A 25,280-nucleotide genomic window follows, 5' to 3' on the forward strand; every position below is an offset into this window, starting at 1 on the left:
TCTGCTGACCAACTGGAAGACTTGCGTCAACACTGGATCTGCTTACCTACGTGAGAAAAATCGTTCAGTTTATAGTCTCATATTTTAAAAATACATGCTGTGCGTTGACATAACTCTTTGGCAGTGCTGTAAATATTGTAAAATGGCAGAAGAGCTAACGACCGAAACTTAAAAAGTGAATTCTGTTTTTTGACAAGGTTTAGATATTTACGCCTGTCAACTGCAGCGTTCCAAAGCTTATGGAGAAGAGGATTTGAAAGCGCGAGATCAGTGTAGGCTCCAGCCTGGTGGCCTTGTCATAGTGTGGGGAGTTGATTGAGTCTGACAGGCTTTTGTCTTATGACCTATTAAAGTGCAGCGTCTGCAGCCTGTGCATTTATCCTGTGCAGTTAACCTTGGTGGATTTGTCGTTAGCTTATTTGGGAAAAGCCTGCCGAACTGCTGTTATTTTTTAGCTAAAGAATTTAAAGTTCGATTCATAGAGAAATAGTATTAGACTGGTTGTAGATTACCACTTGATACTAAGTGAGTTTACCCATGGGGTTGAGTAAGGATCCCATGCAGAAGGTAGTTGTGGGATGAGCTCAAAGTATACTCCCTGGTACCTGTAACCACCAGGAGAGAATTTTGGTGGTGTTTTTGCTCTGTTCTGAGCCTGGTTATGACATCATCAGAAGAAATTGCACATAAGTGTATTTTTCTTCTCTCTAGAATGTTCTGTTTAATGATGTGGGTCCAAAGAAATGTTCCGCAAACACTAGAAACATCACAAAAGACATCGAGAAGCCACCGGATACATAACAACAGTGCACTGGGAACATGCAATTACTCATCTGCACAAAAGATTCCCCCCTTCATGGGAGCAGAGGAGCACATGCTGGGCAGGGGAGGGGTGTGGACAGGAAACATGACATCCTTGTGCTGGTCAAGCCAATTTTATTCCTGCCTTTCCCTCTAAATGAGGAAACTGCTGACCAAGATTGGAGATGGTTTGTGTGTGACCAGCTTAGGAATTTAGTAAGAATCTTCCCATTCTGTTTTACTCTCCTTTGAAAACATTTCCTCAACTTTCAGAGAAATCTGTTTCCAAGTTCCCTGTTCCAACTCCTCCAGCAGAGAATTTAGGAATAATCTTTTTGGTCTACCTGCGTAGGCACCAGTATTATTGTTAGCAAAAGACAGCTTTTTGTTTTAACTCCACGCTGAGGAGAAGAAGGATAAAAAACTAGCAAGGTTTCCTTAAGGAACTATTAGGAAAAACTATAAGTTTTTTTTTTTTTTTTTTTTTTAATAGATACTTGATATACTTCTTAAAAGATGTCTGGCTGCTCTAAAAGCTTAGGTTTTGAGCTTGTTCCACTTTGGAGAGCAGTCTGTACAGGGTAAGAGGTGGGTTTGTGAAGTATGCTGAATCGGAAGTTAGCAGAAACTGGTTTCTTTGAGGATATAGAGATAATCTTAAACGTCATATGCCAGGAAATCAGTTTTATTTTAGGCTATCTTAATGCTACTGCTAAGCTGGAATAGACTGGAAGGCTTTTGCACCCAGACTGTTCTGAGGCCAGAACTATGTGACAGGGCAAGGTGACATCATCACTTGTGGCAATGTGGCATTCGGGTTGTCTCCAAGGAAGCCGACCACTTGTGCTGGGTTCACTTAAGGCGTAAGACATTTTAATGCGTAAGTATTATCCTCCTGGTAAAGTGTTTACGCGCTTCAGTTTGTGTAAACTTCTGCTCAGTGAAAACTTTGTCTTCATATCTGCTCCTTTGTACCTCATCTACCCAGGGTCAACCACCATTCCACATAATCACTGCTATTTTCTGTATGCATATACAGGCAAACATGTGCATGTGGGTTCACATATTTATACCTCCCACACACTTTGCTTTCAACCCACAAGGTGTAGCATATCATATGTGCTATCTGAATCTTGCTTTCTGTGCTTAACACGGGACCTTGGAGATATTTCTATAACAGGAGTGGAAACCTTCCTCTTTTTATTTCTTTATAGCTGCATAGTATTCTGTCGTATGAATGTAGCAGAATGTCACCTACTGATGGACATTGATCTTTTGCTGTTACAAGCAGTGTTATAGTGAATCATCCGTACATAATTGTACTCTTTTACTGGCAACTATCTGAGAATGCCTCTGTTGCCATAGTCTTGCTCAATGATTACATAATTGAGCTTTTGGATTTTTCCATTCTGAATTTTTAGCTTGTATTTATTTTACTATGGGTGTGGTAAGCATCTTGTCATGGGTTCATGTGTCCCTTGTATTTCTTTTCTTCCTGTTAACTCTGTACTCATCCAGTAGCCACTTTTTTCCCTATTGCGGGGGGTTGGTCAGCCTAGCCAACTTAATTTGTTTTGGAGTTTTTGATGTTGAGGGAATTTATAATCAGGACTATTTTATTTGGCTTTTTATTCAAATTACTTAAGTTTTGCTAGAGAGCAAACATGTTTCTAGCATATACAATTGAGAGTGAGAATTAAGTGCTCCTTAAAAAGCATGATGCCTATTTGTATTTTATGAGTGTTTAACCAAGCTTTCCCATGTGTGACTTCCTGAAGAGATGACAGTGGTAGTTTTAAAGAAAACCGTGTCAGCTTTTCAAAACTAATTTCTAAATCTAAATTACCCAAATTTCTGAATTAGTGACAAGTGGTTTAAATATATGTTAATGCTAATATTGGTCCCTCTGTCCCCCACTAGGCTGGGAGTGGGCTTCTTTCATCTGTATTGCTGATATCTGGTACCTATGCTATGAAAGTCCTCAAAAAACATTTGTTTTGAAAGAAGGGGCTAAGATAGTGAATATAACCCACATCCTGAAAGTGGGTAAAACTTATCAGGGGCTCAATTAGAACATGTTGCTTAGGATTGTAAACTGCCAAATGGTAGTAATAGCTTATTTTTTTTTTAATTAATTAATTAATTTATTTATTTATTTATTTTTGGCTGTGTTGGGTCTTCGTTTCTGTGCGAGGGCTTTCTCTAGTTGTGGCAAGTGGGGGCCACTCTTCATCGCGGCGCGCGGGCCTCTCACCGTCGCGGCCTCTCGTTGCGGAGCACAGGCTCCAGACGCGCAGGCTCAGTAGTTGTGGCTCACGGGCCTGAGTTGTGGCTCATGTTGCTCCGCAGCATGTGGGATCTTCCCAGACCAGGGCTCGAACCCGTGTCCCCTGCATCGGCAGGCAGATTCTCAACCACTGCGCCACCAAGGAAGCCCAGTAATAGCTTATTGATGTTTGTTTTTCAACAAATAATGAACTTTAAGGAATTATACTAGGTGCTGGTTATACAACAGTGAAGTTGTTTAGGATTGGTGGCGGGATTGCCTGAAGTCTCTGGAGCTGGATGGCCCAGCTTTGGATCCTGGCTCTTCCATTTATTGGTTGTGTGGCTCTGCTCATGTTGTTTTTCCTCCTTTTACCTTCTTCATCTGCAACGTGGGAGTAATTTTAGTTCCTACCTCAGAGGGTTGTGAATTAAAGGAATTGCTACATGCAAAGTCTCTAGAATAGTGCTCAACCGATAGCTGATATTATCGTTATTTATTGTTATTTCTGTCCTTACTGTTAATGCTATCACTACCATTAGTGAAGAAACGGATATAGTCCCTTCTTTTATAGAATCCCTATATGATGACAGTGGCCCGCCATTTATTATGAATTTATTATGTGCCAGGCACTTTATGCATAGCATCTAATTTAATCCTTAGAGCCACCCTGCAGGTACGTATTAATATCCCTGTTTTGCTTATGAGGAAGCTGAGACTCACTGAAGCTAAATAACTTGTCCGTGGTTACGTGGCTAGTATGAAACAGAGCTGGAATTCTAATCCTGGTCTGTTTAGTTCCCAGACTTCATCTCCAAACCATCATGTTATTTTATCCAAAGATTAGTTCGTTTCGCACACAAAGAATGTAGCTCCAGCTCTGGCCTTTACAAAAATCAGGGCCCCATCTGAGAGAAGGAATTTGAGCAAATGCAGTTCATCAGTAATTCTGTCCATACAACTCAGTGTGCATAGTTGATTAATGAAGAGCCAGCAGGGTTCTGGATGTCTCTGTCACCTTGGTGAGGGTGCGCTGTCGGAGTGCCCAATATGACAAGGTTTATATGCATTTTGATGATGAGAATGATGTGCAGTATTGGGATCCTTGATTTATGCACAGCCTCTGGTATACTGAGCTCCAGGAAAGGGCAGCTCTTCCTAGGATGACCTAGTTGCTTGTGGAGAAGACTGCCTGGCACAGATTTCTTTCTTGACTTGATTCTTGAGGAGAACAGCAGGGACTTGCTTTTTTTTTTTTTAAATTTATTTATTTATGGCTGCGTTGGATCTTCGTTGCTGCGCGGGGGCTTTCTCTACTCGCTGTGAGCGGGGGCTACTCTTCATTGCAGTGTGCGGGCTTCTCATTGCGGTGGCTTCTCTTGCTGTGGAGCACGGGCTCTAGGCATGCGGGCTTCAGTAGTTGTGGCACAGGGGCTCAGTAGTTGTGGCTCGCAGGCTCTAGAGCGCAGGCTCAGTAGTTGTGGCACACGGGCTACGTTGCTCCGCGGCATGTGGGATCTTCCTGGACCAGGGCTCGAACCCGTGTCCCCTGCATTGGCAGGCAGATTCTTAACCACTGTGCCACCAGGGAAGCCCAGGGGCTTGCTTTTAACAAATAATATTGTTAGCAGTTATCTTGGGTGTTATTTGACTTGGACATTGTGGAGAATAATGCCTTGGTTTTCTTTTTCTTTTTCTTTATTTTCGGCTGTGTTGGGTCTTCATTGCCATGCGCGGGCTTCCTCTAGTTGCAGCGAGCGGGGGCCACTCTTCATTGCGGTGCGCGGGCTCTAGGGTGCACGGGCTTCAGTAGTTGTGGCACACGGGCTCAGTAGTTGTGGCTCACGGGCTCTAGAGTGCAGGCTCTGTAGTTGTGGCACACGGGCTTAGTTGCTCTGTGGCATGTGGGATCTTTCTGGACCAGGGCTCGAACCCGTGTCCCCTGCATTGGCAGGCGGATTCTTAACCACTGCGCCACCAGCAAAGCCCTGCCCTGGTTTTCATATACCCTCCTCTCCAATATATGAAGGAGGGGAACTTTATACTTTGAACTCTAAGATAGTTTATTTGTTTCATTTTTAGAGTTGTTAGAATGAAGAATTAATGGTTTATCTCACTAACATTAACTCAAATACTAGGTTTTTAAAAATTGAGCATCTGAAAAAAGTGGACTATTTCGACAACCGTGGCTCTTAGGCGTGAGGGCCGTAAAATGCAGTGGGGAGTAATAATTACCTGAGATGGTTCTACACGTGCTCCCAGTTTCTTAGGGCTTATTTTCTAATGCTTGTTCAGGTTACACAGAGGCTAATAGTGGCTGCAAGTAACCGCACCCCCGGCTTAATCGTTTAAACTGTAGGGGAGTATATTATCTCACATAACAAACAGGAAGCTCAAACGCTGGACGCTGGACCTGGCCATGTGTAGCATGTGCAGTGGGCTGGTCCTCTTCTCTGTGACCCTCTCGCCAATGCCCTCTACTATATGTTACTTTGTTTTTAGACCTTGGATTATTCAAGATGGTAACAGCCTTTCTAGGAATCATGTATACAGTGTTCAGAGGAAGAAGAGGGGCCGTCCCATGGCTCTTTTTAGAAGGAGGAATCTTTCCCCAGGAGCCCACCAGCAGACTTTTTACATGTCTTTTTGGCAAAGGGAAGGGGAACTACCATGATTGCCCTAGACCAGCAGACCATTACCTTGTGGCCTGACCTGGAGCCAGCCTCCACTGGCACGCAGGGGGAAAAGCGAGAAAAGCTGAACAAAATTTGAGTTCTGTTAAAAAGTAGAAAGGTTGGAGGAAATTCATGCTCTGAATGTAACCCGATCCTGCCTAGACTTGAATTAGCAAAGGGCTACAGTTCATATCTTTTGTATATGTGGGTTTAATTTAAACCAGATGTTTGCTTGTATCTTTATAGAAATAGTTCTATCTCTCTTATAGGTCCTTTACCCTTTAAAGAAACCAAACAAGCGATATAATGTGTTATTAAGGTAACTAGGGTGGGCAGCATTGAATTATTTAAAAAATAACTCTTGTTTATCCTCACCATATAGATAATTTAAACTAACAAATAGTCCCTTTGGAATGTAGTTGTACTTATTTGGATATGGGATATAGTATTTTCTAGACCTTTTGACACTTAAGAAAAATAAACCTACAAGGGAGAGGAATTACTTGCAGTCTGCTCTCAGTCTGTCTGTTTTTGTTGTTCCTTCTCCCTCTCCAGATATTTCTTTTTCCTGTTTCCTCCCTTTCCTCCTCCTCCTCCTTTTCCCTCCTTCCCTTTTGAAAAACATGTTGGCTATTACTTGAGAAGCATCACTCTTACTACTTCCTAAGTAGAGTTAGGTGGCTGCTGAATCATTCTTTTCTTGGGGTTGCTGTTTTGTTTTTCTCACAGTCAGCGCTTTAAGGGAAGGTCGTGGGGCTATTAAAAGACCTTTTCTTGGGATACAGGCTGTTTGGGGAGATGAACATAAGCAAGTGATTGTAGGTATCAGAAAGTGGCTCACCATATCCTCGGCCCGGGCACAACGATGGATAAAAACAGGATTTGTCAGAGGGGAAAATGACCGAATTGGAACTGTGTACACGTTGCCAGTATTTTTTAAGTTTAATTGTTATTTGTTACACAATTTTGTTCCTGCCTCAAAACTCAAAGGAAAGCCTCTCTCCATACCTGCATTTTCAAGTTTAGAAATGCGTATTTCCCCATTTTGTAAATCTTCAGTCCCCTAACGAATGGATTGAGCTCTGTTGATAGAAATCAAAGACCTCCTGTTGCTTGTGATCTCAGCAGAGGGTGGGAGCCACTCAGCTGGCAGCAGCACCTACCCTGTTCGGGGATTTTATTCACAGTGAGGTCTCTTAGAGTAGCACTGGTTCTCTCAAGGTTTTAAGGAAACATCTGGACCCAATAATTAGCATGAACTTCTTGCTTGAAGTTCTTTGTATGAGTGTCTCGAGTTGTGCATGTATCTTCTTGCCTGGCTTTGCTTGCTGTTGTGCTCTGATTAAGGGCTAGCGCTTTCAGCAGCATAATGTTACTGGGTAGGTGGTTTAAGCTAGCGGTAGTGACAGCACCTTGGAACTTACCTCCTTTTTTAAGCATCAGAAAAAAGAATAGTTTCGCGTAACACAGCTCCTTACCTAAACAGCGCTCGCTGATCCTCTATTGATGATGGTTTTCTGCTTGGTTGTGTGTTAAATGATGCATGCTTTTTTCTCATGGAGCTGTTACAATAATGAATACTTTTGTCAACCCAGATGGAGCATGCCAACATGGTAATTGTGTCAAAACCACATGACTGTCTAATGGGCTGGCTGTTCACAGCAGTGTTCTTTTTGGTTGCGGATAAGTAGAGAGGTCTTTACTTAGTATGTTATATAACTATACTAACGATGGATTTTAGGTATTTGTAATTAAAGCTTAGTGGAATGAGCATTGCTTGAGTTTGGGAAACTGTAGTTCTTTCTGTTTTTGGCTTTGCCCACCTGGCTTTGTGATCTCAGGCAAATCTCATAGTCTTTCTGAGCCTCAGTTTCCTTGTTGATAAGATAAAATGAGGGTATTAGGCCAGATGATCTCACAACACTCATTCAGTAAATATTCTTCTGGTGCCCCTTATGTGCCAGTCTAGATGTTGGGAACATAGCAGTGAAAAAAAGAGAAAGATCCTGCGATCCCAGCCCTCAGGGGGCTTTCATTTTAGTAGAGGACTTGTGTTCCGCTGCAGGAGTTTCCATTCTAGTGGGCAGTGGTATTTAAAGGCTTATCCACATTGGAAACTCTGAGCGATACAGGCATGATAACTATGGTAAACGGATGTGCTATCATCATGTTTTCTTGATGGTGGTAATTTGTTCAAGAAACCATTTTGTCAACAAAGAAGGTAGTGTTTAGCTTTGATTTAAACACTGTTGATCTCTTGAAACTATTTTAAGAATGTACTTATTTACATAAATTATATCTACCCTTACTGTTGAATATTTACAATCCAATTAGCCATTTCCATTGTATTTTATCTTGTAGTTTCCCTTTGCATGGACAACACTGCTCAGCTCTAAAGTTCGTAAAACTTAAGTCTTGCGAGTACGGTTGTGATTGAGGAGGACGGCCTTGTGAGACTCAGTGGTGTGGTGTGGTTTACCTGTGCTCTTTGTGTCTGTAGTAGCACCTTGTCTTTTTTTTTTTTTTTTTTTTTTAGTTTTTATTTATTTATTTATTTTTGGCTGCGTTGGGTCTTTGTTGCTGCGCGTTGGCATTCTCTAGTTGTTGCGAGCGGGGGCTACTCTTCCTTGCGGTGCGCGGGCTTCTCATTGCAGTGGCTTCTCTTGTTGCGGAGCACAGGCTCTAGGCACGCGGGCTTCAGTAGTTGTGGCACGTGGGCTCAGTAGTTGTGGCTCACGGGCTCTAGAGCGCAGGCTCAGTAGTTGTGGCGCACGGGCTTAGCTGCTCCGCGGCATGTGGGATCTTCCCGGACCAGGGCTCGAACCCGTGTCCCCTGCATTGGCAGGCAGATTCTTAACCACTGTGCCACCAGGGAAGCCCTTGTCTTTGGTTTTGATCCATCAGCTCAGTTGTGATTACATGGCCAGGTAATAACCTTCAAATACAAATTTCTTGGTGGTGGGAACTCATTGGTATATTTCTTATTTGGGGGAGGGGCAGGGCTAATTATAGCAAATCACAGAATAGATTCATGTTGTTCTGTAGTCGTTTTGACAGACTGGCATGAATCTTCTTTGAGGACTAAGCCAAGGGCTCTGGTTGATTCCGTGTTTCATACACAATGGAGTTGTGACTGCGTTACAAAATACAGGTGTGCACAGCTGTGTGGTCCTCCATTCAGTGGCCTTGGACAAGTCACTTAACTTCTACTCTTCCATTTATTACCGCAAAATGGGACTAATACCTACCCTGTAGGATGTTGTGAGGAGCAGAAATCATAAGCGTGATGTCTGACCCAGTAAGCAGTGAGTGATAGATCTTACGATTAAAATGCAGATTTTAATGCTTTTAACATAATGGTGGGAACTTTAGTTTTATATTTCATTGCTTCTGAAATGTTTTGACCCAAAATCAGCTTTAGTTGATGAGTCTCCAGATTGTTTCTCACAGCCAAAGTAATTAGAGAGCTGCCAATTATCTCGGTTAGCTCAGACAAGTGTGAGGCATTTTTGTTTTAATTTTACCAGGGTATTGATTCAGCTCTCAAAATGTAATTAGAGAGTATCTGCTGAAAGTCAACTTTGGTCATTTCATGATCAGTGTAAATAATATTTTCCACTTAATTGGCACCTGGGAAGTGGTACCTTAAAGAAGGAAAAACGATTTTCTGTGCAGTATGGAGCCAGTTCAAGTACTCATGAGGGTCTTACTGGAAGACACGATTTTGAACTTTAAGTGCATAAGAATAAGATGTAAGATTGGACATGTGTATATTATAGTTACCTAACTGTCCCCTCTTTTGTAGCATTGCCCTCAAGGACATTACTGTCCCCCTGATCTCCCTGTCTCACTGTGTATTTCTTCTCCCCCTTGTGCCTTTTCCCTCTGCCTGGCCCTTAAATGTTGGTGGTTATAAGGGTTCTCTTCAGGGCCCTCTAAGCTCGAACTATACTTTTTTTCTAGGTGGTGTCAATGTCACTTGTGCTTTTAGCTATCACTCATGTGATCACAACTCCCAAATCTGTATCTCTAGTGCATATTTGGTCTCCTTTTAAGACCTGTGTGTCATGTGGCCACGGACTTCTCAGTCACAATGGACTAAAAATCAAGTTTAATTGTGTCAACCAGACCTTCTTTTCCTCGGGTTCCCTATTTCCATGATGGTTCTACCATCACCCAGGCTCTCATAACCTGGGACTTTTCCTGGACTCTTTCTTCTCTTTGACTTGCTGTTTTCGGTTAGACACCACGTCATGTCCAGTCTTTGTCTTTACCATTCGATTCATTTCTTATCCTATACCTCACTGCTTCCTCCGGAGTACAGACCATTATCTTATCATGCCTGGATTATAGCACCAGCCTCCTGGATGCCTTTCTGTTTCATTCTTCTCTCTCACCCTGTACTTTACAGCAAGGTTGGGCTATCCCAAATGTGAATTTGATTACTTTACTCCTCTACTTAAAGTGCTTATATGACTTCTCATTGCCTTTAAATCAACCTCCAGACCTTTCTTAGCATGACACGTGAAACCTTTTATGTTCTGGCTCCTGCCTACTTCTCCTACTTCATCATCAGCAATTCACTTTCCTCCTTCCCTCACATCCCCACTCACAAGCCCCCACTTCGCTTGTACAGTGTTTTATTGTTCAGTACTTGTAGTTTCCTACCGGAGGAATATCCTCATGTTTCTACACACTGGCCTATGCCTGGCACATGCTTCCCATTTTGATTCTCTTGCCTGAATAATGAATACTCATTATTTTAGAGCAACTCAAATGTCAGCTTTTGCAGAAAGGCTTGCCTAATGACTCTCTTCTCCTTCTCCTAATCCAGGTTAAGTGTTTGTGCTGTGCTTTTTAAGCAGCATGCTCTTCGTTTATCTATACCCTGACTCTGCTAGCTCCTTGAAGGTAGTCTTTTATTCATGTGCCTAGGACTTGGCATACTGTAGGGGCCCATTAAATATAGGCTGGCTGACTGAATGAATGTTTTTATGCTTGCCTATTACAAGTATATAACAATTTAAAAGTTATTTTTTAATTGAGATATCACCCCTTTAAAGTTTACAGTTCAGTAGTTTTGAGTATATTCACAAGGCTGTTCAACCATCACCGCTGTCAAATTCCAGAATATTTTCATCACCCCCAAAAGAAACCCTGTACCCTTTAACAGTTGCTCCCTATTCTCGCCTCCTTCCAGCCCTTTGCAACCACTAATCTACTTCTTGTCTCTGTGGATTTGCCTTTTCTGGAAATTTTATACAAATGGCCTTTTGTATCTGGCTTTTCCTTAGCATAATGTTTTCAAGGTTCATATGGCAGCATATACCAGTACTTCATTCCTTTTCAAGACTACTTAATTTTCTATTGTATCGATGTATCACATTTTGTTTATCCATCCATTAGTTGGTGGTCATTTGGATTGTTTCCATTTTTTGACTTATGAATAATGCTGTTAGAAGCGTTCACTTACAAGTTTTGGGGTAAACATATGTTTTCATTTCTCTTGGGTATATACCTAGGAGTGGAATTGCTGGGGCATACAGTAACTTTATGTTTAATTTTTTGAGGAACTGCCAAACTGCTTTTCAGAGTGGCTGTACCATTTTACATTCTTGCCAGCAATGTTGAGAGTTCCAAAATTTCCAATAACCTCACCAATACTTGTTACTATCTGCCTTTGATTATAGCCATACTAGTGGATGTGAAGTGGTATCTCATAGTGGTTTTGATTTGCATTTCCCTAATGACTAATAATGTTCAGCATCATTTCAGGTTCCTATTGGTCACTTTTTCTTTGGAGAAATTCTACTCAAATCCTTTGCCCATTAAGAAAATTTCTTTTTTTGGTCTTTATTGTTGAGTTGTAAGAGTTCTTTTTATATTCTGGATACGGGACTCCTCAGATATATTATTTGCAAAAGACGGTGAATAATATTTTAAGAGACAAGTATAGTACTGATACATGCTACAACATGGATGAACGTTGAAAATGTTATGCTAAGTGAAAATGCCACAAGTTGTACGATTCCATTTATTTGAAATGTCAAATAGGCAAATCTATACAGACTGAAAGTAGTTTAGTGATTTCCATGGGCTGCAGGAAGGAGAGGCTGGAGAGTAACTATTAATGATACGGTGTTTCTTTTGGGGATGTTGAAAGTGTTCTAGGATTAAACAGTGGTGATGGTTGCACAACCTTTTGATACTTAGAATCACTAACTGTACAGTTTAAGAGGGTGAATTTTATGGAATGTGAATTATATGTCAATAAATCTTTAAAAAGAAAAATCAAGTGCATTTTATTTTTTGAACTTTTCAAGTTTGTACCACTTTTGAAGATAGCTGTGAAATTTCCCGTTGGTCAGGGTGCCAGGCCTTTGAGTATTTTTAGCATTGGCAAGAGAGGAGACAGTGTGCTGTGTCTGCTGTCCCTGCCTATTGTTTTTTATTTAAAAATTTTTTTCATTTTTTAATTGAAGTATAGTTGATGTACAATATTATGTAAGTTACAGATGTACAACATAGTGATTCACAATTTTTAAAGGTTATATTCCATTAATAATTATTATAAAATACTGGCTATATTCCCTGTGTTGTACAGTATATCCGTGTAGTTTATTTATTTTATGCATAGTAGTTTGTACTTCTTAATCCCTTACCCCTATCCTGCCCCTCCTCCTTTCCTTGTCCCCACTGGTAACCACTAGTTTGTTTGCTATATCTATGAGTCTCTTTCTTTTTTGTTATACTTACTAATCTGTTTTATTTTTTAGATTCCACATATAAGTGATATCATACAGTATTTATCTTTTTCTGTCTGACTTATTTCACTTAATACCCTCCAAATCCATCCATGTTGTTGCAAATGACAAAATTTCATTCTTTTTTATAGCTGAGGAGTATTCCATTGTAGATATACACTGCATCTTCTGTATCCATTCTTCTGTTGATGGACACTTAGGTTGCTTCCACATCTTGGCAATTGTAAATAATGCTGCAGTGAACATTGGGGTGCATGTATCTTTTCAAATTAGTGTTTTGCTTTTTGGGGTTATATACCCAGGAGTGGAATTGTTGGATCATATGGTAGTTCTACTTTTAGATTTTTGAGAAACGTCTATACTGTTTTCCACAGTGGCTGCACCAATTTCCATTCTCACCAACAGTGTATGAGGGTTCCCGTTTCTCCACATCCTTGTCAGCATTCGTTATTTGTGTTCTTTTTGAAGATAGCCATTCTCACAGGTGTGAGGTGATATCTCATTGTGGTTTTAATTTTATTTCTCCGATTAACGATGTTGAGCATCTTTTCAAGTGCCCGCCTGTTTTTTTTTTAAATTTTTATTTATTTATTTATTTATTTATTTATGGCTGTGTTGGGTCTTCATTTCTGTGCGAGGGCTTTCTCTAGTTGTGGCAAACGGGAGCCACTCTTCATCGCGGTGCGCGGGCCTCTCACTATCGCGGCCTCTCTGTTGCGGGGCACAGGCTCCAGACGCGCAGGCTCAATAATTGTGGCTCACGGGCCTAGCTGCTCTACGGCATGTGGGATCTTCCCAGACCAGGGCTCGAACCCATGTCCCCTGCATTGGCAGGCAGATTCTCAACCACTGAGCCACCAGGGAAGCCCCTGCCTGTTGTTTTTTTATGTCAGTGGTGCTACTGTTCTTCGAAACTCCCTCTTTGCTTGTGTAAAATTTAGACAGCCAGATACTTTGAGATTTAATTTCTATTTTGTTTTCATTAGTTGTGATAGGATTGATTATTAGATGCATTTCCCCCCCCACCCCTATGATGTCTTCATTTGGTTCATGTTGGGACCCCTAGATACTTTTCTTATAATCACATATACTAGGAAAACTGTATATGAGGTTGGGTGGGATGGAGGTTTGGAGTTTTGATTATAGTTTTAGTACCTTTCTTAGAAGACTAATTTTTGCATTAGAATAGTGATGGTGAATTATGGGATTTAATATTGGAACAAAAAAGAAGATATTTTTGTTCCAGATTTAGTTATCTCACAATTAAGCCCCCAATGCTTAAAATTCATTTTTATAATAACTAACATTTTTAAAAATTTTGGTTTTAATGTGTGAAATTGCAGTGAAATGTGTCTCAGAATTTTCTAGCATTATCAGTAACATTTTCATATTGTAGAGTAAGGAGTACCAAGTAGAAAAAAGTAATTTTCCTTAAAAAATTGAATTTTCCTGAAAAAGTTGAATTTTTGGGGTGAATTATTGTTTATAGCTATATGAAATCAAACAAAAGTAATCTTTCTAGAGCTTTTGATGTTTTGAAGTTTTCTCTGTACAGAATCAGAGAATTAATTCTATTGTGGTGCTAGTTCTGGTTCTTTGATTCTGATAGAGAATTATAAACTTTAAGGGTAGCAGTCTCCTTTGTCTCTTGTGCTTCTGAACCTTCTTTTTCTAAATGTGTTTTCTCCCTGTCATCTTTCTGCCATTCCCCTTCCCACCCTTCCTTACCCTGCCCCTTGCCTCCAAACTAAAACTGGGAGTTTGTAAAATAACCTTTGGTGATTTTGTTTTGTTTATAGAATAAGCTGTGACCATGACTACTGAAGTGGGCTCCGCATCTGAAGTGAAGAAAGAATCTGACCAGTTAGGCGCAGATGCAACCAAGGAGAAACCGAAAGAAGTAGCAGAAAATCAGCAGAATCAGTCATCTGATCCAGAGGAGGAAAAAGGTTCCCAGTCACCTCCTCCAACTGAAAGCCAAAGTAGTCCACGCCGCCAGAAGAAAGAGAAAGATCCATCTGAGAGCAGGGGGATTTCTCGATTCATACCCCCGTGGCTTAAGAAACAAAAGTCCTATACCTTAGTAGTGGCCAAAGACGGAGGAGATAAAAAAGAGCCTACCCAAGCTGTTGGGGAAGAGCAGGTTTTAGATAAGGAGGAATCTCTTCCTGAAGAAGAAAGGCAGGCCAAGGGTGATGCTGAAGAAACAGCCCAGAGAAAACAACAGGAGATTAAGGTTGACGTCAAGGAAGAGAAACCTCTGGTGAGCAGTATGGAGACACAAGTGTGCTTGAGAAGTGATTGCAAGTGAAAGCTTTGATGGAATAACCATGTTAACAAAAAGGTTTTGTTTTGAATCATTTTCAGTTATCTTGTATTAAGATACTGCTTTGGCTTACTGTATCTGGAATATGGGTCTTAGAGGGTCTACCACAGCCCTCTCCTATTATTTCTTTTAAAACTTTCAAAGTAATAATGCAAAAAACAAATCCCCTGTATATGCAGATAATAAAAAAGTCAAAATCTATTCATTTTAGGGTTAGACAGGTACTCTCAGAATCCTTCCACCTCTCCTTTTAAATAATATGCACTTTTGTATCTTTGATTTATTTAGGGGTTCAGTGGATAGGAAGAAGTAGATTTGTATGTGTGTGCCTTTTGGTTGCCTGATGAAGCCTAGGTTTTGCCATGGTATGAAATTGTAATTAGAAATATTATTTGACATGGTATTTAAATTGTAGTTGCTGGGACGTAGTTTCTTTTACTCATTTAATGCTGACGTTGCCAAATTGGCAAAATGAGAAAATTGGAGGTGGATTGGGGGAAAGAAAATGTAGGAAAATACCCCTTCTGGCAAAGTTTTTGAAATCTTTTAGGCTCACAGTGTTTATAACAATCACAGTTCTTACTTAAGATTTTCCTTTTTCCTGTGTTGCCTTCTGCAAATTGGTCACCTTTAGTATGAACTTAATTTTTTTCCTCCACAGCCTGTTGAGGAAGTAAGTAAGGAGAGAGAAGAGGAGAAGGTAAAGGAAATACAGGAGGACAAATCGGATGAAGCAGCAAACAGGGAGACGAAGGAAGTTCAGACCAATGAGCTAAAAGCAGAGAAGGCCTCTCAGAAAGCCACCAAGAAGACCAAAACTGTTCAGTGCAAAGTGACCCTCCTAGATGGCACCGAGTACAGCTGTGACCTGGAGGTGAGACCGGGAGCTGTTAGGCGAACTATCTTGATGTGTGGAATGACAGCAAAAGTATCGTCTGCCCTCATTTGTGGCCTGGCACAGTGAATAGATTTTTGTGTTCCTGTAAGATAGTTTGTCACAATTCCGCATTTAAAAAAAAAAAAAGCAAAACAAGAAAACATAGAAGAGGGTCATCATTTCCATTAGAAACGATAGTTCCTGACCCTGAAGGGTAAGCAGGGCCGATGTTCTGCCAGGCTGCACCGGTCATGTGTATTGGCTGGTGTCTGTTGTGGATGGGCATTAAATAGTTTGACTATTACCCATGGCCATAAGTGTTTCACTTGAGGAGAAACATTGCACTAGGTTGAAATTTCAGAGTAATGAAATTTCAGCAGTTTAATCCCAAGTGTTTTCATCCCGAGACAGATAATGATTTAAAATCTAGCTTATTTAATTTAGTTTCATTTAATTAAAAAACACTCTTGATTTGCAAAGCATATAATTGATTAGCACTGATGCTGACCAAAGCCAATGTAATTTTTTAAAAGCATTTAATGCTTTATTTTATGACAATCAAAAGAGCCTGTTGCTTTTCATAGCTAAATTACTTTATTTACATGACGTATACTAATAGCTAATGTTTACTGAAGAACTCTGTGAAGAATTTTGCATGAGTTACCTCGTGTCATATTTATAAGACTCTGTATGAGGTAGGTATTATTATGGGTATTCCCATTGTAAAATGAGGGAATGTAAGGCTTTAAAGAGGTTAAATAACTTGCCCAAAGTTTACCAGCTAGTTAGTGGTTTAACCAGGATTCCAACCCCAGCAGTTTGACTGTGGAGGTCGTGAACCTGACTGCTGAACTACTAAGATGACTGCTTCGTGGTCCTTACGTTTACCTTTGTATTAGTTATGTAGAACTTAATTTTACTCATTCAGTTACAGTTGTTCTGCTATGTTAGTTGTTTTGAGAAAAGGAGTACAAAAGATGATTAAAAATCCTTAAAGCTCTCAGAGAGAGAGAATAATACTGTATATCTCTCAGTAGTAGGGGTAGGGACAATAAGGAAACAGTAGAACCATGTTCTGAACCTGACTCAGTTACATTGTTTTTGATCACATGTCCCTCATTTTTCCTACCTATCCTAGAAGTTAGGAAGTCTAGATTTTGAGAATCAATTTGTTGATAACTTGTTATGTGACCTTGAGTCACTTACTCAACCTCTGTGGGTCAAACTGAGGCCCAGAAATTGACTTTATCTTTAGAATATAGGATTACTTAGATAATCTTGAAGGCCCTTGTCATCTATCACCAAAGCTCATGGTTGACCAATGTGCTTTATGGTTTAAATCTACTTTTGTTGCCTGTCATTTAAAAAAAGTCAAGATATATTTAAAAATACAAAAATACAAAAATAATAGGAGAGCTGTGTATTTATCATTAAAATTTTAACCAGATGTCACCATTTAGCCATGTGTTTTAGATATTTTTTAAAAGAAATAAAGCATTAAAGATATTGCTAAAGTCTTATTCCCATCTCTCCTCTTTCTCTGCATTTGTCTTTTTATCACGTGTAAATCTACTTTATTCATTTTAACTGCCGTATAGTATTCCTTTGAATGACTAACCCATTTTATCTATTCCCCTGCTGAGGCACAATTTCTTTTATATAGTTTAACAGTCAGTGCTTCAGTGAACATTATTATATATGTTTCCTTACTTACTTCTGCAAGAGTTTCTGCAGGGTAGACACCTAGGAATGGAATTGCTAGGTTGCTAAGATGCTGTTTTACTTCTTTAGTTTTTCCAGATATTGGCAAAGCGGTCTCCAAAGTGGTTGTGACAATTTAAATTCCAACCAGCAACCACTGTTAGATTTTTCAGCACTGTTTGTTATTAGAATTATTAATTTTGACCTATCATAATGGTGTGAAATATCGTCTCAAAATTTTAATTAGCATTTATTTGATCACTGTCAACTTTTACTAGGTTATACAGTAAAGACAACAATAGCAATAACAAACAACCTCCAAATCGTCTGGAGTTAAAATAACAATGGTTTATTCCTTGCTCATGTTATATGCCCTTGGTGGGTTGGCTGTAGGCTCTCTTCCATGTCTTCTTGAGTTTTGGACCAAGATTAAAGGTGTATCCTCCACCTGGGAAATGTTGGTCTCACAGTAGAGGGGAAAGAAAACATGGCAGAACCACACTATGGCTCTTGAATCTTCTGCTTGGAAGTAGTACGTACCACTTTCACTTTCATCTCATTGACCAAGCAAGTCCTGTGGTTAAGGCTGATGACAGTAGGTGGGCAAGTATGATCCTGTCACAGGAAGAGCATATGGTAAATAATTGAAAACACGGAAATAATCCTACAATTTACAACTAAGGAGGCTGAGCGTCTCTTTATAAGTTTTGTTTAGGTTCTAAGACTGCTCTAGGAGTTTTAAAACTGGGCGTTCTTTCTCAGATTAAGGATATTCTTTTCCTAGTTTCTAAGACTAAACTAGAAAGTTTCATGAATAGGTGGTGAAAGACATGAACAGGTAGTGAATCTTATCTAATGTATTTTCTGCATCAACTGAGAGGATCACATATGTTTTTGTAATCTTTTAATGTTGTAATTTACATTGTTTTCTAGCATGAAGCCGTCTTTGAATTCCAAATATAAATACTACTTGTTCATGATGATTCGGCATTGATTTTGTATTTTTAATCTAGGGTTTTTGCATATATTGTCTTTAATTTTCTTTTATCAAATGATCTTCATTGGATTTTGTTATCTGGGTTATGTACTAACCTCATAAAGTTGCTTCCCTTTAGTATTCTCTGGAAAAATTTGCCTAAATTAGGGATTTAACTGTTCTTTGGAGATCTGGTAAAACTTGCCTTTAAAACTGTCTTGGGGGAACTTCCCTGGCAGTCCAGTGGTTAAGACTCCACACTTCCACTGCAGGGGGCACGGGTTCGATCCCTGGTCGGGGAACTAAGATCCCACATGCCCCCGCAGCATGGCCAAATTAATAAAAACAAACAAAACGAACAAACAAAAAACTGTCTTGGGAAGAATATTGTTGGGAGGTTTTTTTTTTCTTAAATCATTGGTTTGATTTTCCAATAGTCTGTTTCTGATTTTCCTTGAATAAGTTTCAGTAATTCATATTTTTAGCGGAACTGCCCATTTCATCTAACTTGACAAATCTTTTGGTATGAAGTTGTTCGTAGTGTTCTCATCTTGTATCTTTGATTTTGATTCATTTTTAATTTCTTGTGTTATTTGTGCTTTCTTCATCATTCTTGCTGTAGAGTTAACCATTTTAGTCTTTCAAAGAAGCAGCTTGGTTTTATTTGTTTCTTTTCTGTTTTGTAACATTTTGTTCTTTATTTTTTCCTTGGGTTTATTCTGGTTTTTTCCCCAATTTCTTGAGTTGAATATTTGAAAAAAAAATGTATGCTTTATGCTTTCATGACTCTAATTTTCCTTTCAGGTACCTCTTGTTGAGTGCATAAGTTTTGAAATACTGTACTTTTAATTGCCATTCAGTTCTTCATATTTTCTCATCCCATTATGGTTCAACTTAAATTGGTTGGAGAAGCAGATGAGTCTTTATTTCAATGACGGTATTAATTTACAGGTTGTCTTTTCGGCTAATAAGTGATTAGTTAATATACCATTATAAGAACGAACTTTTGAGGATAATAGATGAATTTGAAATAAGCTTGTAGCATATAGGTGTTGTGTAAACTTTTTTTTTTCCTGTCAAGTACAAAGCAGAACAAAATTTGAGTAGACTTAAGTGATGTGACCCCACAGCAGATTTTATGCACCTGGAAACCTAGGCAGTGACTGTATATTTGACCAGAGGCTGTAGTTCATCAGTGTCACAATAGTTGTCACAATGCAGGCGTTACAAGTGGTATTTCCTCTTTTGATTAATTTCTTCTCTTTTATCCAGTTCTCCTTCCCATCTAGGTTCTTTGAGTTCTTAGTATCATTAGAATGGGTCTGACACTGATCAGACTGCTGTTACTTCCTCCTCAGGAGCAGAGCCCAAAGAACAGCCATCACGTGGTTTGAGCACGCTCTCGTTTCCCAGTTCCAGCACTGACCTTAGGCAGATGGGGTGATGTGCTCATGCTGCTTATCTGTCGTTCTGTAGCTCTGTACCGGAAACGGGTGTCTGAGGACTACTTGGGGGGAAGTATGTTGTGGGAAACTGTGACTGTAAATGAACTTGCAAGTACTTAAGGAAGTGAATACAGTGTGGGAAATAATTACTTTTACTTTATTTGGTTGGGGAGATTAGATTTGTTTCCAGCTGTTTACTGTCATTAAAGATGATAATTATGTCTTTCATGGCTTTTTAGAGGCCTATAGTTATTGCTTGCTGTTTTTCTTTCTGTATGTACATGTATCTAATTTTCAATTAGATTTTTAGATTGTAGCATGCCTACTGAAGAGGGCCTAAATGCCTTCACTTAGGGCACCTACAACAGTAGAGGGAAGCATGGCCTGTACAGGAAGTCTTGAGGAGTTGGAACAGCCTGACTTATAGGGACCTTGTAGAGTAGGATGAAGTTCTACAAGGCAAGAAATGCCAGGATAAGATGATTAAAACTGATCGATAGAGCAAAAAGGAGCTGGAAGAAATGGACCAGAGGTTGTAAAGTTACTAGTATAAAAGACCTAGCAAGGTCAAGAATGCTATTTGATATTAGAACACGGCTGCAGTAATTTAAGGGGGACTTTTTTTATCCACTGCCTTGGTTACGCTACACACCAGTGGTTTTTATAGATATGGTTTTATCGATGTGATTAGCGCATTGGGAAAGTTAGGCAGATTCCTGTTTTTGTTATCTGTCAGTACCTTTGGTCAACAAAAATACCCTTTTTATACCATTTAATGTCAGTGTTACTGTATTAACTGAATAATTTTTTTAAATCAAACACAATTCTTGGGGATATTTTTATTTATTTGGTGTCTTAATATCATCTCTGCTTCACAGATTATTCCCTTAAAATAGATAGGTCGATCTCCATATATCCTTTTTTGTCCTCCCCCCAGCCCCCTGCCCTTTCCTGGCTCTCTGTTTCTACATTCTTGCTCCCGTGGGCCATCTAAACCTATTCTTTATTTATTTATTTATTTATTTATTTATTTATTTTTGGCTGTGTTGGGTCTTCGTTTCTGTGCGAGGGCTCTCTCCAGTTGCGGCAAGCAGGGGCCACTCTTCATCGCGGTGCGCGGGCCTCTCACTGTCGCGGCCTCTCTTGTTGCGGAGCACAGGCTCCAGACGCACAGGCTCAGTAATTGTGGCTCACGGGCCCAGCTGCTCCGCGGCATGTGGGATCCTCCCGGACCGGGGCACGAACCCGTGTCCCCTGCACTGGCAGGCAGATTCTCAACCACTGCGCCACCAGGGAAGCCCCTAAACCTATTCTTGAACCTCAGGAATTAAGTGGAGAAAACTGCCCAGGGAGCCACGGCAACATCGTTTTCAAAACTGTTATCTTTGAAGTCTGCATTCTTTTGAAGAAAGAGAGTATATATTAATACTAAGTGCATAAAAATTGCTTCACACACAGTATTTATGAGCATAAATATTGGATAATGGTACATTTTTGGAGAATGATTTTTTAGTTAAGTACAAAAACAATATGGAAATGGCTTGACTTTAATGTTATTTCTGGCTTATGTAACAATAGGCTTATTGCTAAGCCATGCATTAATTTTGACGCAAGGCCGAGTCTCTTTGTGCATTTGTTCCAAATCTTTGTGTGAAGTATTTTTTCATTAAAGTTAGTAAAAATTACAATTTACACTTGTATACTAGTCTGTCATCTCGATAATAAACTGAGATCTCAAATATTTTTTGAAAAAAAATCTTTACTTTGAAGATTATTGTTTTTAATGAAGAAAATGTATAATTTCTACTCTCTGATATGTCTATTTTTATCTCATTGAGATATGCAATGGTATGTGACAAGCCTCTTTGGTACCAGAGTTTAATGGTAAAGAATTTTTGGGAGTCTCCTGGATTTTGCATACTTGTTCCAGGGACTCTGCTATAGGAGGACTCTTGTGATATTGCCACTGAAGTCATTTACATACTCCATGTGTTAAAACAGCAGGGCTCCTTCCTCTGAGGAAAAATACAGTAAGATTTAGTTGGTGCCATGGATATAAAGTCAGGAGATCTGTGTTTACTTTTCTTTTGACTCTTTGGATGTCTTGGGGAAGTCACTTCCTCTTTTTTCTTCTATTCTCAGATTGCAAAGTAAGAATGAAAATATTTGCTTCCTCTATTTCTAGGATTGAGCTGGCTTTACTACAGCTGATAAGTCTGTATATATATTTTTAAAGTCTGAAAATAAATGTGAAAGTTCCTGTAAGACTTCGGAAGCATGAGTGAATGTGCATTCTGAGTTAGAGTTGCTCACATTTTCCTCTGGCATCTGAAAGTTTTTCCCACGTGTTGATTTTGTCTGAGAATTGAGGGCATTGTTCCTGCCCACACAGGAATGTCAGTGCCATTTTTTTCTCAGTGCTATGAATAAGGCTGTCAGAATGTAGGCGCTCTTCGTCAGTGTTCTGTTGATAAAACTGTTTATCAGGCAGTAGAATGTGTCAAGGTCTTCTTGCCTTCCTTGTGTAGAGTACTGGCCTCAGAAATCCAATTTGTTATCATTGCTTTTGAGTGTTTTATGTACTTACTTGATTGTTTATGTCTACTGTCACCCTCCAAGGCTGTTCTTTTAGACTTCTATATAATCGACCCTTACTGGGTTTACGAGCTAAATAGTTTTAACTGTCTACATCTTGTAGAGGATCTGGAAGTTGTGGCCCTCTAAACTCCTGCAAAATAGCGTTAGATTTAAATATGATTTAAATAGAACTGTGAATAATTTAATTGGCATGTATTATATGCCATTTAAAATTCCAGTGACATAGGTCCAGATGGAATGTCTCTGGTTAACTGTCCATTTGTTCCTTTAGCTCAAAAAGGAATTTAAGGTGATAATTCTCTCCAATAACGTAATTTTTGTTTAGTAAATGGGAAGAGGCTGCCATGCCATGTGAGTAGTTGAACACTTTGGTCCAGCTGGAAGAACACTGAGGGGTTCACAGGAGCAGAGCAGACTTCGTTAGCTGGGCATTCAGGATGCTGTTGCGTATGACCTCAGGATGTCTTTTGATAGATTACTATAGGATTTTCTGTGTTTTCCCTTGCCAGCCAAATTGGTCTTCTAATAAGGCACTGAATTGTCTGTTCTTTCTTTCCTCAAGTTTCTGATCAGATCATCTCTGCCATTTCAATTTCCCCATCCACACGATTCCCCCCAATCTTTTAATGTCCAACTTAAATCCAGCTGTCCGGAGGTTTTTTCTTCCTCTGAACTTGTTTTCACCAGTCATTGGACAATTAATCATGTGCTGCCTTGTGAGAGTCTCTTGTATTGTTGTGTTGAACAACAGCTAAACTCTTGTATTATTGTTTGATTTTTCTCATGCTTATGTTGTTTCTTCACCTGGATTGTTAGTTCCTTGAGAAAAAGAACTTTCTTCTCTCTCCCCATAGGGCATCAATGCAGGACTGTGCCTTTAGCACTACTCATAAAAAGTTAATTGTTGATTTCTCTCTGCTTTCTCCTATGTGTATAAAACTTTTATCCTTATCTAAGCTAAATGATCGTGTTTGCTTGTTTGTGTTCCTAGTTCTTCTCTCCATCCTTTCCAGTTAGAAAAGAAAGATTTGTGTGTGCGTGTGTGTGTGTGTGTGTGTGTGTGTGTGTGTAATCCTCCACCCTCTCATATTACTACGTCTATCCACAGCTGCCCTGCTTTTTAAGTGCTTAGAAACAGTAGGCTAACTTTTTGTACAAACACTTCATGGGTTTAAATAAATGAAAATGATTTATTAAATTTCTATAAAGGCTGTGAACTGACGAGGCGTGAGAGCGATGCAGAAGTGGATAAGGAGTGGTCTTGGCCCTTCAGGATCTCACAGCATAGAGAGAATGTAGACTCCCAGAAGCCTAAGAGTTCTTTCACACAAATCTGAGCTGCCACAGGTCAGATGGCTGCTGGCTGGCTGGGTGTAGGCTGGGCTTGGAGAGGAGAGTATAATTAACACCTTACTCCCTGCCTCTTTTTCTCTAATGCTCCTCTTTTCTCTTGAGCAAACTAAAGAATGATATGGTTTTAATTTTTCAGCAGTCAAGAATTCAACCACATTGGTTCTCCTTTGTCTTCCCCACTTTTGGTTTCAAAATCTGCGGATTGCCGTTTTTGCCCTTGCATCAGTGGTTTTTGAAAGCATTAAATTGACACTTGAAAGTAACTTCTCACTATGAGTAACCATCCTGACATAATTTTGAAGGCAGCATCTATCTCTGCCTGCCCCTTTCTCACACATGCTGCCAGGCAAGCTGACGCCTCAGTAATTTACTACTTAAGTTTTACTCTCACCTGAGGGTGATAGTAGAACAGGCACCAGATCTTTGAATTTTTTTTCCTGTTTTGGAATGAAAATTATTTGAAGGTTGAATAACATTTGAAATAGTGGGGAAAGTCATTTTCAGAATAAAATTTGTACTTTAAAATCTGTTCAGATATGTTTTCTTGCTCTCTAACATAAGTAGGTATTAAAAAAATTTTAACTCCTTTTCAGAGTTCATCAAATGAGATGTAATTTTATTTTTCTTTCATTCAACAAGAAACAAAGTTATCTTTTGTTAAACCCCTTCCGCTGGGAATCCCTCTGTTTTCATTACTGTTTTATTTCCAGTCTCTTTTCCAGTCTTCTCCTGAGCAAATTAAAGATGTTTCTGACAGTTTTTATTTCTCAACCATTAGGAAATTTTGCCAAATATTCTCCTCCTTGATCCTATCTCCCTGTTCCCCCCCACCAAGGTTTCTCTGGAGATTGTGTGCAGGAGCTTGAATGGGGGAACAGAAATTTGAGAATCTTGCCTTTACCTGTGAGCGTTGTTGAATTTATTTCACGGAAGCTCAAGCTGGGGCCATTCTTTCCATCCATCCTTTCCACAGCGGGATCAAGACTCTGTGGCCTAGTGGAAACATGTACAGAATTTATCATCCCTATTTACAGCACTTTAATATAATATGCTAACATTTGAATCTTAAAGGGATCAAATGCAATATAACATAATAAAATACAGTCTATAAAAAGCACTGGATTAGTCAGAAAAAGTTTCTTCATGCAAGGTGGCTAAATGATTAAAGTACTGAAAAATGATCTGTCAGATTCCTATTTTTATATTTGTTATATTCTGCAACAGAGTTTCACATCAACTCTGTTATGATTAGGAATATTATTCTTTTTTTAATTCTAGAGAGACAGCCTCAAAACTACTAACTGAACTACGTTTCATAACTGTGTGCTATATTTGCAGACTATGCCATTTTAACCTGTTTTGAGTTGTCTAGTTTTGTGCATTATCTAGTTATTAACATAGGAAAGAATTTGAGTCTTATTATGATCTGTTTATTATATTCATTGATCTCTTTCTATATTTCTGTCAGCAGCAATTTAAAGTGAATCAAATAGGAACA

The 25,280-nt window shown here is 39.4% G+C and overlaps 1 protein-coding gene across 23 annotated transcripts in view; it reads left to right on the top strand.

Moving 5' to 3' along the window:
* Window positions 1–25,280, top strand: part of EPB41L2 (erythrocyte membrane protein band 4.1 like 2) — a 214,631-nt gene that overhangs the window by 86,180 nt on the left and 103,171 nt on the right. For all 23 annotated transcript variants that reach the window (XR_009506159.1, XM_059941214.1, XM_059941211.1 and 20 more), the window contains 2 exons: window positions 14,306–14,769; window positions 15,494–15,706. Coding sequence is in view for 22 of the 23 variants with exons in the window: in XM_059941214.1 (XP_059797197.1) it covers window positions 14,320–14,769; window positions 15,494–15,706 (663 nt within the window). In the remaining variant the exon portion in view is untranslated. The remainder of the gene's footprint in view (window positions 1–14,305; window positions 14,770–15,493; window positions 15,707–25,280) is intronic.

This window comes from Balaenoptera ricei, chromosome 12 (genome assembly GCF_028023285.1).
Source record: "Balaenoptera ricei isolate mBalRic1 chromosome 12, mBalRic1.hap2, whole genome shotgun sequence".
NCBI lineage: Eukaryota > Metazoa > Chordata > Mammalia > Artiodactyla > Balaenopteridae > Balaenoptera > Balaenoptera ricei.